General features: G+C 48.2%; 1 protein-coding gene across 2 annotated transcripts; it reads right to left on the bottom strand.

The window, feature by feature from the left end:
• Window positions 1-213: 213 nt before the first annotated feature.
• Window positions 214-8,374, bottom strand: Ntsr2 (neurotensin receptor 2). 2 transcript variants are annotated; one of them, XM_005327389.4, is made up of 4 exons: window positions 7,681-8,368; window positions 3,233-3,506; window positions 1,523-1,613; window positions 214-581 (listed from the first exon to the last, which is right to left on the bottom strand). In XM_005327389.4, the coding sequence occupies exons 1-4, from the start codon at window positions 8,302-8,304 to the stop codon at window positions 320-322; spliced, it is 1,251 nt and encodes a 416-aa protein (XP_005327446.3). In that variant the 5' UTR covers window positions 8,305-8,368; the 3' UTR covers window positions 214-319. The 2 variants fall into 2 exon arrangements, with proteins under 2 accessions (XP_005327446.3, XP_077885777.1); XM_078029651.1 differs by having other exon boundaries at window positions 432-581; window positions 3,291-3,506; window positions 7,681-8,374.
• Window positions 8,375-12,720: the final 4,346 nt, after the last annotated feature.

The following is a 12,720-nucleotide window of genomic DNA, read 5'->3' as shown; positions in this document are numbered from 1 at the left end:
AGGAGAGCAGAAAAGCAGTAACAACGTAACAACCGAGACAAAATGGCACCGGCTAGACTTTATTGAGTGTGGTTATGCCCAGGTGGTGCTGTGCTCTTTGATTGACGGTAGCTGTCACTAAGAGGTGGGCTCTATCTTTGTTATATGGAAGGGAAACTGAGGCCAAGAGGTGTTACGTGACTTGCCTGCAGGCTCATGGCTGGTAAGTGGTGGAGCTGGGGTCAGTGGAGTCCCTCTGGCTGCACAGTGGAGATGATCAGTGATGACGGGCCTCGTCTGATACGCAGGTGACGGGCACTCAGCCATTCTCTCTCTCTGCTCATTCTTGTATCTCATCCAGGTCAGGGGATCGGGAGGATCCCCAAGACCTGAAGCTGTACCCACTGGGGTGGGACCCCGGGGCTTCCGGGGGCAATGGCTCCATGGGACGGTGTTGGCGACACAGGGCACTCAGGGACTCCAGGAAGAGCTTCCTGAAGGAGGAGGACACGGCGTTGTACAGGACAGGTGTCACCGCGGAGCTGATGTAGAAGAGCGTGTTGGTCACCATGTAGAAGTAGTGATAGAAGTCATAGAGGGCGCTGGAAGAGAAGCCCAGGGGCCTGGTTAGAGGGCCTGTCTCCTCCGGGCCCAGGGAGGGAGGCCTGTGTTTTGGCTGCCAAGAAGCAGCGGTCCGTCCCCACCAGCTGCCCTGGGCCGAGGTACTCCACCTTGCCTCTACAATTTGCCATCTCTGGCTGAGTTCCTGACCTACACGGTGAGGATGACCCTGGCGAAGGACAGGGAGTATCCAGGCCACTGAGATGCTGGGGGCCCGAGGGAGTGGATCTGGTCAGAGACGTGGCGTCACTAAGTGCTGAAAGTCTCTCTGAGAAGCAGCCTGCTCCCTGTTGCAGGAATTCTTTGCAGCAGTAAGGGCTTGGCCACTGCGTGCGTGAGCACATGTGTGTGGAAGGGGTGCAGAGGGCTCCGGGAAGCAGGCCTCCGTTGACACAGCTATGTCCTCAGGGCCTATGTGGGATCTTTCCACTGTTGGCCTCTACTTATAATCAGGGGCATTGTGGTTTCTAAAAGGACGAGAATGGATTTTCTCTCTTCCAACTAGGTCATAAAAGGGTGTGCATGTCCTGGTCTCTGTCTCAGGAGCCTTTGTTAGCTCAAGGAACCACATCTGGAGTCCTCCGCTGCCTATGACTTTATATGAACATGACCTTCATCCCTGTCCCTGGCCTGCAGGCTTCTGTCCACCCTAGAGTCAGGATGCCCACAGCTATGACTACCACCTACAAGGCTTCTCACTCACATGGCCCCACAGGGACGGAAGTGTTTCTAGAAAATACTGTGACTCTCCCCCCAGTTGGGAGACTAAGAGTGCAGAGTGGGCAGGACCATCTGGAACACAGGCCAGAGATCCAAAGGTCCTTCCAGAAACAGAGGGTCTCTGTGGGGAGCAGCGGCAAGCCCAGGCACGAGGAGGGCTGCCATCCCTCCCACCGTGGCCAGGGCTGCCCATCACACTTACTCGGTCCACGCCTCGTCAGAGACGTAGCAGTACATGAGCCTGCGGGCGTGGTATGGCATCCAGCAGACCACATACACCGCCACGATGGCTCCTGCAGGGCAAGGGGACAGAGAACAGGAGAAAGCCAACACATTCTCAGGTGCACCGTCTCCACGGGAAGAAGACACCCAGACAGCAGCCTTTCCCTGTGACTTGTACCTGGAGTCAGAGGGCAGGGAGAGAACTTGGCCATTACCTGATACACTCCTATCTGAATCTGTTCTTGAACTTTGTACCACCAAGTTCTCTGGGTGAATGTCCACTTCAGCCGTGGCCTGGACATGGACATGACATGCTTCCAGAGCCCCCCGCCCAGCTCTCAGAAGGTACTCCCAGCTCAGGGCCTCATAGTCTCACCTGGTTGGTAACTATGTTCACCACAGAACTCAAATGTCCTTCCAGCCGTGGAAAGGCCCCCTGGGTTCTGAGGGATAGATGGCCCCACCATCCACCCAGCGAGCCACGTGCCAGCAAGTCCTCTTATCCATCTCCTCCTAAATCCCACCGATTAGAGAGCTCTCCTCACCATCTCTCTCCATCCCCGTTGCTGTCACCTAAGGAGCTCTGTGTCCTTCTCATCGGATCCTGACAACTGTTTCCTAACGGTCCACCCCCTCCCTCTTCTCCTCTCCCCTGCTCCACTGGAAAACCCGTTCTCTAGGCCAGCATGGGCCCAGCAGCCACCATGAGAAGCCTGTAGCACTGCAGGACCTTGGGCCACTCCAGACCTGGAGTCGGAATGTCTGGGTTGGCCCTGGGCGCTCTGGCTCGCTCCTATGTGCAGGAGCGTTTGAGAAGCACTGTTGTGTCCATCCTCCAAAGAGCCGCCAGGGCAACAGATCTCAAAATGGACTCTCCCCTGTCACTCCTGGACAGTGACTCTTGATCTCTGCCCACCATCTTTAAAGCAGAGCCTGACACCTTCAAGTGCTGACTCTGCTACTTATCACATGCATCGCACCCAGCTCCTGGTCTCTGTCCATGCACAAGACCCGATGTCACTGAGGGCACAGATGTAGCTCCCACTCGGTCCTTCCACACCTCCGTTTGTGCCTGGGGAGTAGCAGGTGCTTGAAGAGACCTGCTTTTCCTGTGCTTTTTAAAGTTCCAATGCTAGATTGTCCCAGATTCTCATTAAAAACAAGCTCGCAAGCAAAGAGATGAGTGTTGTAGGAGGGAAAGGGGAGGGTAAGGGGGCTGAGTTTGGGGACCCAGGCAGTCTGAGGGTCCACACTTCCGAGCATGTGTTCTTTCACTCTAGCTGCTCCTTGGACTCATTCACACAGCTCAACCTCCAAGCAGAGGCCAGGTCTCTGCTTGTTTGAGTATGCGACTCCTGGGGCAGATGAGGACTTGCATGAACAAAGTTCCCACTTCTTCCTTTAATCTCTCTCTGATGGGTTGGGGGAATGGCTCCGTGTAGAGCAGTTTCCTAGCAAGGCCCTGGGTTTAATCCCCAGCACCACACATACACACACAAAAAAGGTGGGGGAGTGTAACATCCCTCTGAGTCTTTGCAGGAAGTCTATTGCTGAGTACAGCCCCCCTGAGGCACAGGAAAAGGAGGTCTAGGAAGGACAGTGACTTGCTAGGTCACCTGGTCAGGACCTGGTGGAGGCAGCCCTGGCACCCAGACCTCTCTCCCTCGGGAAGTGTGACAGAGGACTTAACTGAGAACCCGGACGCTGTGCTGCAGGCTGCGGATCTGGCCGGCATCCTTGTGTCTCACCAGGCTGGGGTGGCTCCCAGGGGACAGGGTCTTCCTCCATGCGATGAAGCCCAGGAGGCCCTCCTCGCTCAGTAGCTCCAGGCGGCTGGGGATGGAGTTGCCTGGGGCAGAGGCTGATGGCACCTGGGAGTAGAGGGCCATCAGGTGGCTCACGGTGACCCCATTCAGGAAAGTGGTCAGTGCCAAGGGGAGCAGGAAGGACACCAGCACGTTCACCTGTGGAGGCAATTCCAGGTCACGGAGGCGGAGCTCTGGGCTTCGGGGGGCGCCCAGCCCAGAATCTGCATCTGTAGAATTCAGGGCCAGAAGGGCCAGAAGATGAGGCTGGGGGATGCTCAGAAAGCGGGGAGTGGGCAATGGAGAGAATGAAGAGAGAAGAGATAAGGACCCCGGGGATTCATTTAGGATGCCCAGCATCATTAAATAAGAGGATTCTAGAGAGGAAAAGGATACAGAAAACAAAGAGAGAAAATTATATGGAAAAATCCCACATTCAAAAAAGTTTCTCCCAAATTGAGCAATCTGAGCTTCTAGACGGCAAGGTTGTCTGAGTATCAGAACAATGTCCAGAAAGAGACGCACACCGAGGTTTCTGTGCACCTAAGGAAAAGCTGGAGTCAGGTAGAGTGGTCCACACTTGTAACCCTATCAACTCAGGAGGCTGAGGCAGGAGGACCATGACTTTGAGGTCAGCCTGGGCAACTTAGTGAGACCCTGTTGAAGGAGGAGGAGCAGGAGAGGAGCTGGAGAAAGACTTGGGCACCCGCTAGCGGAGCCAAGGGCAATGGAGGGAGTTCCCAGGCACCCTCTTGTGCAGGAGCCTGGAGAGCCAGGAGGAAGGGAGCAGAAGGATAGAGGGCTCTCGGGAGGAGGACAGAAGAATAAAAGATGAACCTCAGAGGGCACCTAAAGGGTCTGAACATATTGAAATGGCCCTTACTCTTCTGGTTAAAGAATTTGAAAACGAATTAGAAACAGATGCATAGAAAGTTAAGCAAATGAATAAAAAAGACTACGGTAGGAAGGTCAAGGAAGCAAGGCCACGTCAGAAGGAAAATACAAGGACAGCAGACAGTGCGGCTCACTGTGGAGGATATTTACATTGCCACAAGAGCCAACGCAACAGATCCAGCAGGGACACGCTTCTCCTGGAGGGATGGCAGGGCCGTGTGAGTGTGTGGGCGTGGAGAGTAGGGAGGGAAGCACGTCTTGCTCAACGTCCACAGGTAGAGGACTGTGGGAACAATCCACAGCCGGGAAATCAGGCAAGGGAGCCCTCTAGGAGCATAACAGAGGGCAACAGGAGCCGCGGGGGTTAGCACCTGCCTCCTGACTATAGACATCAAGGCAGGGTGTGGCTGCTGCTTCACATCACAGGCCTTGGTTTATTATTTGACTATTTTTGTACTTAGGAAAAAAATGAGTTTATTACATAATACTCCGTGTTTTAAGTGTTTATTTAAAAAAACAACTTTTTTTTGGTTGAAACACAATAGTATGTTTATTATTCAGTATATATTATTGAAACACAATAGTATGTGTTCAGGGTTTCCCTCTTCAATTCTAAGGCTCTCTTACTCCTTTCCCTTTGCAAGACTTCAGAGATCTGACGATACTTTAATACCAATTTTAAATAGATTTCACGTTAGTGCAGACTATCTGAACTGGGCACTGTGCCTTTTTAAGGAGCTCCCACCCCTGCTTTCTTATCTTGCTCACAAATCAGCAACCCCAAGGGAAGGATAAACCTATACTTTGCTGAGGAACTGAACGGATTTATATCAACAGCAACATATTTAATTGCTATCAAATTGTCACTTTTATACTGGTCAACACACAAAGAGAAAGTAAAAATGTATTCATAAATTAGTTCTTAATTATTGGGAAAATTATGATTCCCATAAATCTTTCTGGAAAAACTGTATAGCTTTTTGTACTTTCAAAAACCATGAGTTTTTTTGGAGGGTGGAGGGGATGGAACCCACGCATTTATGGGCAACAGATCAACTACTGATAAGACACTGGAAAAAAAAGTGAGCCAAGATAACCCTAACTTGGATCTGGTTATTTTGTGTTAACGCATCCTGTATGTCTTTACATGCTAGTTGCCGAACAATGGTGTTACTTTGAGATAATTTGCGTCGTATAAGGTCAAGAGGTGGCTCCCAGTGCATCTTATGGCTGTGCTGCAGTGACCTCTTTGGCCCATGTCCAGGGAGCTGTGTATGCAGAACATTCCAACCCAAACTGTGCAGGCCCATGTCATTTTTAAAGTCCAGCTCCAAAACAGGGACAGCCTGTTTTTAGTCTGTAACAAGAAGCAGGACCTGGCATTTGGGGCATTTGGGCACTTGGTTGTCCAGGTCATTGCCATGCCTTGCTGGCCTAGCAGGGAGCTGCACAGTCAGGCCTGGGCAGCAGTGCTCTGGCTGTTCCCTGGCAGCTTGGAACCACGTGGAGGCTGCTGGGGGTACACGAGTGTCGGCCATCCTCTGTGATTGCTAAGATGTGCTTGGGCCAGAGCAGAGACCAGCAGCACATGGACAGGATGGCTGAAGCGTGAGGTCATGGCTGGTCCACCTGATGCAGTGGGAGGGCTGCATTTGCATGGGTCAGATTACTGCTCTGCTCCTGGGGTTTTGGCTTTTTTTTTCTTTTCTTTCCTAGACCTTTCATCTAGACCTTTTACCTCTTGCCCAAATTTTCTAAAAATGAGAACTGCCCAGTCAGTTCTGAGTCGATTATATTTACAGAGGCTAGAGTAAGTGCCTTCTAAAGAGAGTGGAGTGTTCTCTTTGGGTTGTTAACTGAGCATCTTTCCATATTCTTGCCAAGGCTGTGATTGGTATATAAATTCCCTTTGAAATCCTTTACAATGTTGAATGTTCTGGCCTCCTTATTATATCTGCACAAAATCCCATTAAACTGGATGTTCCATCCAGCTTTTCGTGGGGATGGAGATTACTAGATTTGATGATAATAAATATTAATTCTGACATTGGTAGCTCTGCGAACACACATCCTAAAGTCCATGTATCAGCAGCTTTGGGACAATGCCTTGTTCTAAGTACTTCTGGGACTTCAGCACCAGAATGTCACAACTGTTGGTTCTAAAGGTTCCAAAGACACATGAAGAAAAATAAGTAAAGCCCATGTTGGCAATCTGGACTCTTCTTTGCTTGGCACCTTCACCCATAATTAAAAAATCTACAGGTTCTATATTCCTATGCAATGCCCATTAGCACCTAGGTGGCAAATGTCACCTAGAAGCTGATGTAATAGACTTCACTCTCCCCAGGGTAACTGAGCTGTCTTGGGTTAGAAGCTTCCTGACACTGAGTTCAAGCCAGAGTTCATGCAGAAGCCATCCTTTCCCTATCAGCACGAGACAGAAACACTTTTCAAAGAGAAAGAGCAATTGGTTGCTCAAAATCCTCGGTTACTTTCTTCTTGGCTTTGTAGACATGACCCTGCGTGTCTCAGCCTGCTCTGCAGTACTTGTATTCAAACAGGTCCTCAAAAGGCTCCCACCTGCTGGACAGATTCACTCTAAAGTGGCAGTCCACTGTCACAGCCTCAGAGGCAGGGAAGCCAGGCCAGGAGGCTGAGGCAGGGCATGCAAAGCTGTATCCTGGGTATGTTCACCTGATCATATTTAATTATCAAAGGGTAGGCTGGGGTCCTGTCCTTGCCAGGGGGACAGACGGAATGTCCGAATCCTACTCATGGACATACGAATATCTTTTTTTTTTTTTTTTTCCTTTCTGATTCAGGGATGCTGCAAAGACAGCAAGAGGTGGAAGGACTCCCGGAGCCATGAGTACCAGACTCTGTCCCCAGGTCCCAGGCCTGCCCCATCATCCTTGCCCCAAATTCCTTTCAAAAGAAATCCACAAATAAAGGAAGAAACAGTCATCAACCATCGATGCTTTATTCCTAGAGGAAAGTCCTGGGTTCAAGGAAGTGGAAGAATGTGCTCCACTGGGCACCCAGGAAATGTTAGGCCCTTGTTAGTCCCCAGAGCCTTCTGATTTCCCCACCCCGCCTCCTGGGAGGTTGGCTCCAGAGCGGTGTGGTTATGGTGATGGTGGTGAGGGGCATCTTCTGAAGCACGGTGCTCAGGAAATCTGCATTTTTACAGGCTCCCCAGGAGATTCTTAGGCCCAGCAATGTCTGCACACCTCTCTTGTAAGACTGGCAAGAACGCAGGCTTTGGGAGTTAATTTTGAGTTCAAATTTGTACTTTTCTCAATGCTTGTCTCGGCCAACTCTCTCCCCAAGACTTTTGTAAAATCGGATGGTAACTCTATTTTGTAAAATAGTGTTGAAACCCTCTGTCCCTCCAGGGGAGGGGCGGGGACAGTTTCTTCCCCCAACCCCACTCACTTACCTGGATGAAGACCTGGAGCGTGGCGCGGCTCACCAGCACCGTGCACACGCGCGAGGAGGGCTCTGGCTCTCCGCCTGCCATCTCCAGCTCGTGCTTCTGGCCCATGATGATGGCCATGGGCAGGGCGAAGCCCAGCGAGGCGGCCCAGACCAGCGAAAGCAGGCGGCGGGTGCGGCGTGGCGTCAGCAGGCGGCGGGCACGCAGAGGCTGGCACACGGCCAGGCAGCGCTCGGCGCTCAGACTGGTCACGCTGAGCACCGTGGCGTAGGCGCACAGCTCGCGCACGAAGTAGTAGCCGCGGCAGCCCAGGTCGCCGAAGACCCAGGGGTAGTGGAACCACACGAAGTTGTAGAGCTCCATGGGCACGCTGACCAGCAGCAGCAGCAGCGCGGAGAGCGCCAGGCTGAGCACATGGTAGCGCAGGCGCCCCGGGCGGCGGGCCCGCGACTTCAGCACCACGTGCACGGACAGCGCATTGCCCGCGGTGCCCAGCGCGAAGATGAGCGAGTAGAGCGCGGTGAACAGCACCTTGGCCCAGAGGCGCGTGTCCACGCCCAGCCGGGCGTCCAGGCTGAGCCCCGGACTGGGGCTGGACCTCGGGGACCGCGGGCTGCTGGTCTCCATCCGGCTCCCGCGGCCTGCGCTCCCTCCCTCTCTCTGCCCGGAGCCTGGGCGAGCTGCCCGGTGAGCCAGCGCCTCCTCCCCTCTGCGAACCTTCAGAACCGGGAGGACACGCCCCTGAAGGGAGTTCCTGAGCCAACGCGGGACAGTGAGCTCCAGCTTCTCAGTTCTGTTCAACCTGGGAGAGCGCGCGCCGCTGGAAAGGGGGCAGACTTATGAGTCGGGTGGGACCCCACCGCTTCCTGCTGTGTGTCCTTGGGCTGTCCCCCCTCCCCCCGAGTTTCCGCTGATTTCCTGTGATTGCATTTGGTCAGAATGGTTGTGGGTATAGAAACGAACCCTAATTATCTTACTAATTTCTCTGTTGTGGGGCCGGGGGGCTGAGATCGGGTGCCAGCTGGAGTCCCAGGAGAACTCTCTTCTGCTCAACAAGTTGTCATCTTCCTCTTGTGTTCTCACACGGCGGGGAGAGAACCGGAGAGCTCCCTGGGCTCAGGAATTTTAGGCTTCACTTCACTGAAGATTTACAAATAATCTTGGTGTGCCTCATTTTCCCATCTCACAAAACAATGAAATGGAATTAGATTATCCCCCAAAGTGGTACGCAGCTCTCTAGGGGTCTACAACCCCTTCTCAAGGGTCTGCAAAGTGAAAACTATTTTCTCAGTGACCCTCAAGCATGGCCATTCCCTGTGCTGGGGTCACACTGATTGCCACCTGTGACGGTGCAAGGCTGCAGGTGCTCCCCTTGAACTGTACCAGACGCCACGCTCTTTATCACAAGGACTTACCATCTAAAAAATCAGCTGGGCTCCCATAAGGATGCTCTTGTCCTTGATGAAGCAATAGAAGTTATTAATTTTTATTAAGCCTTGACCTTTGAGTGCCCATCTTGTTGATGTTCTGTTTGTGCACCAGGAAGAACGCACTGGGCACTTGGGCTGTGTGCGATGGGCAATGGCTGTCCCAACTGGAAGAACTTGTGCTCTCTTGTCACAAGGTGCACTGATGATTTTTCCCCGGAGCACGATTTTCACTTGAAAAAATGGACAACAAACTTTCGTCATTTAGAGCTAGGTAATTTGGTAAATGTTTTCTCAAGACTGAGTGCAGTCAATCTGGCAGGGAAAATCACAGCAAGTATGTTGCTAAGTAAATTTGTAATACTTGAGCTTCCGGCCCAGCAGAAATCAGAACTTTGGACCATTGTATGTGTCACCACGAGTTTTATGTTTTCCAGTATTCAACATCTCTTCTCATAACCATGGTAATATTAAAACAATGTGATTTTCAAAAAATATGTAAAGGAATATATCAACATTTGGGAGATCTTCATACCTACGTGAACCAGCATTCTGCAGATGTTACAAAATCATGCATGGATAAAAGATGCATTGAAAATGGAAAGTTGATCAATGGGTTTGAATATAACCAGTTATGGAAAATTCACTGATATATTTTCAGTTTCCCTATTGTAACAATGTTTAGGAAAATGCTGCTATTCAAAGTGGTATAATATTAAATACCCACAACTCTTTGGGAGGTTATTAAAATACTCTCCTCTTTTCCAACTACATGTCTGTGTGAGGATGAATTTTCTTCATATACATCAGCCAAAGCAGCATATCATCATAAATTGAATACAGAAGCAGAAATGAGGACCTGGATCTTAAACTGGACTAGACATTAAAGACATTTGCAAAATTGTGAAGCAATGGATTATTCCTCCTTGCTATTTTTATTTGTAAATATGGCAATTTTATATTGACAAGTAATATAAATTAACTGACAAAATGACAAAATCATGGAATTTGCAGGGAAATGGATGGCATTAGAGCAGATTATGCTAAGTGAAGCTAGCCAATCCCTAAAAAACAAATCCCAAATGTCTTCTTTGATATAATGAGAACAACTAAGAACAGAGCAGGGAGGAAGAGCAGGAGGAAAAGATCAACTTTAAACAGGGACATGAGGTGGGAGGGAAAGGGAGAGAAAAGGGAAATTGCATGGAAATGGAAGGAGACCCTCATTGATATACAAAATTACATATAAGAGAATTTGAGGGGGAAGGGAAAAAAACAAGAGAAAGAATTAAATTACAACAGATGGGGTAGAAAGAGAAGAGGGGAGGGGAGGGGAGGGGGGATAGTAGAGGATAGGAAAGGTAGCAGAATACAACAGCTACTAATATGGCATTATGTAAAAATGTGGATGAGTAATTGATGTGATTCTGCAATCTGTATTTGGGGTAAAAATGGGAGTTCATAACCCTCTTGAATCGAATGTATGAAAAATGATATGTCAAGAGTTTTATAATGTTTTGAATAACCAATAAAAAATTAAATTAACTGACAAATATTTTTAAAATTTCTGTTTGAATTTCCAATGGCGTAAACTTTTGGTTTTAGGACCCCTTCACACTCTTAGAAATTATTGAGAAATCTAAGAACTTTTATTTATGTGGATTACACCTATCAATACTTATAATATTGTATTAAAAATTAAAACTGAGAACTCATATTTAAAAGTTTGAGAACTTTGGGATTAAATTTATACTTTCATCATGTTTAAAGATTTCATGTGTGTTAAATTCATGGTCAAGGGGCACATCATCACTAGAGGCCAAGACCTTGTCATGAGACACAGACTGCCACCCACTACATCGCCAAAGTCCTCTCTAACCTGCTTCCTTTTACCTAGTGCATTGTGTCCACTTTTCAACAAAAAATCACAAGTCACATTAAAAGGCAAAAACCACAGTTTGCAAAGAATAAAAAAGTATTAGAATAAGAGATTGCAGAGATGTTAGAATTTATAGACCAGAAATTTATGAGAAAAACAAAACTATGATTAATATGCTAAGGGCTTTATTGGAAAAAGTAGTCAGCAAGAAAAAACAGAGAGGCAATTAAAGCAGAGAGAAGGAAATTCTAAGAACCAAAAAGTGCCAGAGATCAAACACATTGTAACAGAAATGCAGAGTGCCTTTCATGGGCTCATCAGTAGACTCAACACAGCTGAGGAAAGAATCTCTGAGCTTGAAAATATGAAAACAGAAATTTCCCAAACTGAAAAGCAAAGAGAAAAAAAAAAACGGGCAGGGGGGGGGGTGGTGAAAACTCAGAATAGGATATCTGAGAAATGTGGGACCACCACAAAATGTATAACACTGCATCATGGGAATTCCAGAGGGAGAAGAGAGAGAGGAATGTTTGACTGGGTATTTTCCCACATTAATGACACACACCAAGCTGCAGATGCAGGAAGCTCAGAAAATATAAGACACATGTCAAAAAGCAACTCTTGCACATATCATATCCAAACTGCAGAAAATTGAAGGTAAAGAAAAATATTGAAAGAAGTCAGAGGGGAATAAAACGCTTCATCTGCAGAGAGCAAAGATATTTGACTTCTTTTCAGAAACCATGCAAGCAAGGGGAGAATAGAGGGAAATATTTAGTATTTTGAAAGGAAAAAGAAAACACCAACCTAGAATACTAGATTCTGAAAAATTATCCTTCAAAAGTTGAGTAGAAATAAAGACTTTCTCAAGGAAATAAAAATTGAGGGAATTTGTCCACAGACCTGCCTGGAAAGAAATGTTTAAGGAAGTTCTTTAGTGATAAGGAAAATGACGTAAGTCGGAAACTGGACTACAGGAAGAAGAGTCTGAGGATGAATAAGTGGAAATAAAAGAAAAACTTCACTATACTTGATCAAACAAATAGTGTTTTGTTGGAAATAATAATAGCAAAGATGTATTTAACTGTATTACTTATGTCTACAAATGTTGCTCACCCTGTGGTTGGTTACATCCCAAGGAACCCGTTGTAAGTTGAAAATACTGCGAGTTTTCCTCCACCTAACCTACTAAACATCATAGCTCAGCCACACCATCCACTGTAGAGCATGTGGGTCATTCCCACAAATTCAGGGCTAACTGGGAGCCCTGGCCTGTTGCTGCCATATCATGAGGGTGTGATACCACATATCACTGCCTGGGAAAGGGTGGAAATTCAAAATTTGAAGTATGTTTCTTATTGAATTTACATCGTTTTTGAATCATCATATGATTAAAAACTTACAAGTCAAACCATTGTAAGTAAAATAAATGAATGGCAGCAATTGTAGCAGGAATAGCAGGAAGAATGAGGAGTATTTTGTCATTATAAAGTACTTGTGCTACTCAAGAAGCGGCATGATGTTCCTTGAAAGTGGTCTTGGAAAGCTGGTGCAGTGATGCATGACTGCAATCCCAGCAATTCGGGAGGCTGAGGCAGGGGAATTGCAAGCTTGAGCCAGCCTCAGCAATTTAGGGAGGCCCAAAGCAACTTAGTGAGACCCTGCCTCAAAATAAAACATGAAAAGGGCTGGGGAAGGAGATCAGTGGTAAAGAGCCCCTGGGTTCAATCCCCAGTC

The sequence above is a fragment of the Ictidomys tridecemlineatus genome, chromosome 12 (genome assembly GCF_052094955.1).
Source record: "Ictidomys tridecemlineatus isolate mIctTri1 chromosome 12, mIctTri1.hap1, whole genome shotgun sequence".
Taxonomy (NCBI): Eukaryota; Metazoa; Chordata; class Mammalia; order Rodentia; family Sciuridae; genus Ictidomys; species Ictidomys tridecemlineatus.
This window is presented reverse-complemented; position numbering and strand designations above follow the sequence as displayed.

Coding starts and splice junctions, on each gene's coding strand:
- Ntsr2 (XM_005327389.4), bottom strand. CDS start 8,304: ATGGAGACCAGCAGCCCGCGGTCCCCGAGGTCCAGCCCCAGTCCGGGG. Junction 3,507..7,680: donor CGCTCCAGGTCTTCATCCAG/GTAAGTGAGTGG, acceptor TTGCCTCCACAG/GTGAACGTGCTGGTGTCCTT. Junction 582..1,522: donor TCTGACGAGGCGTGGACCGA/GTAAGTGTGATG, acceptor CTTCTCTTCCAG/CGCCCTCTATGACTTCTATC.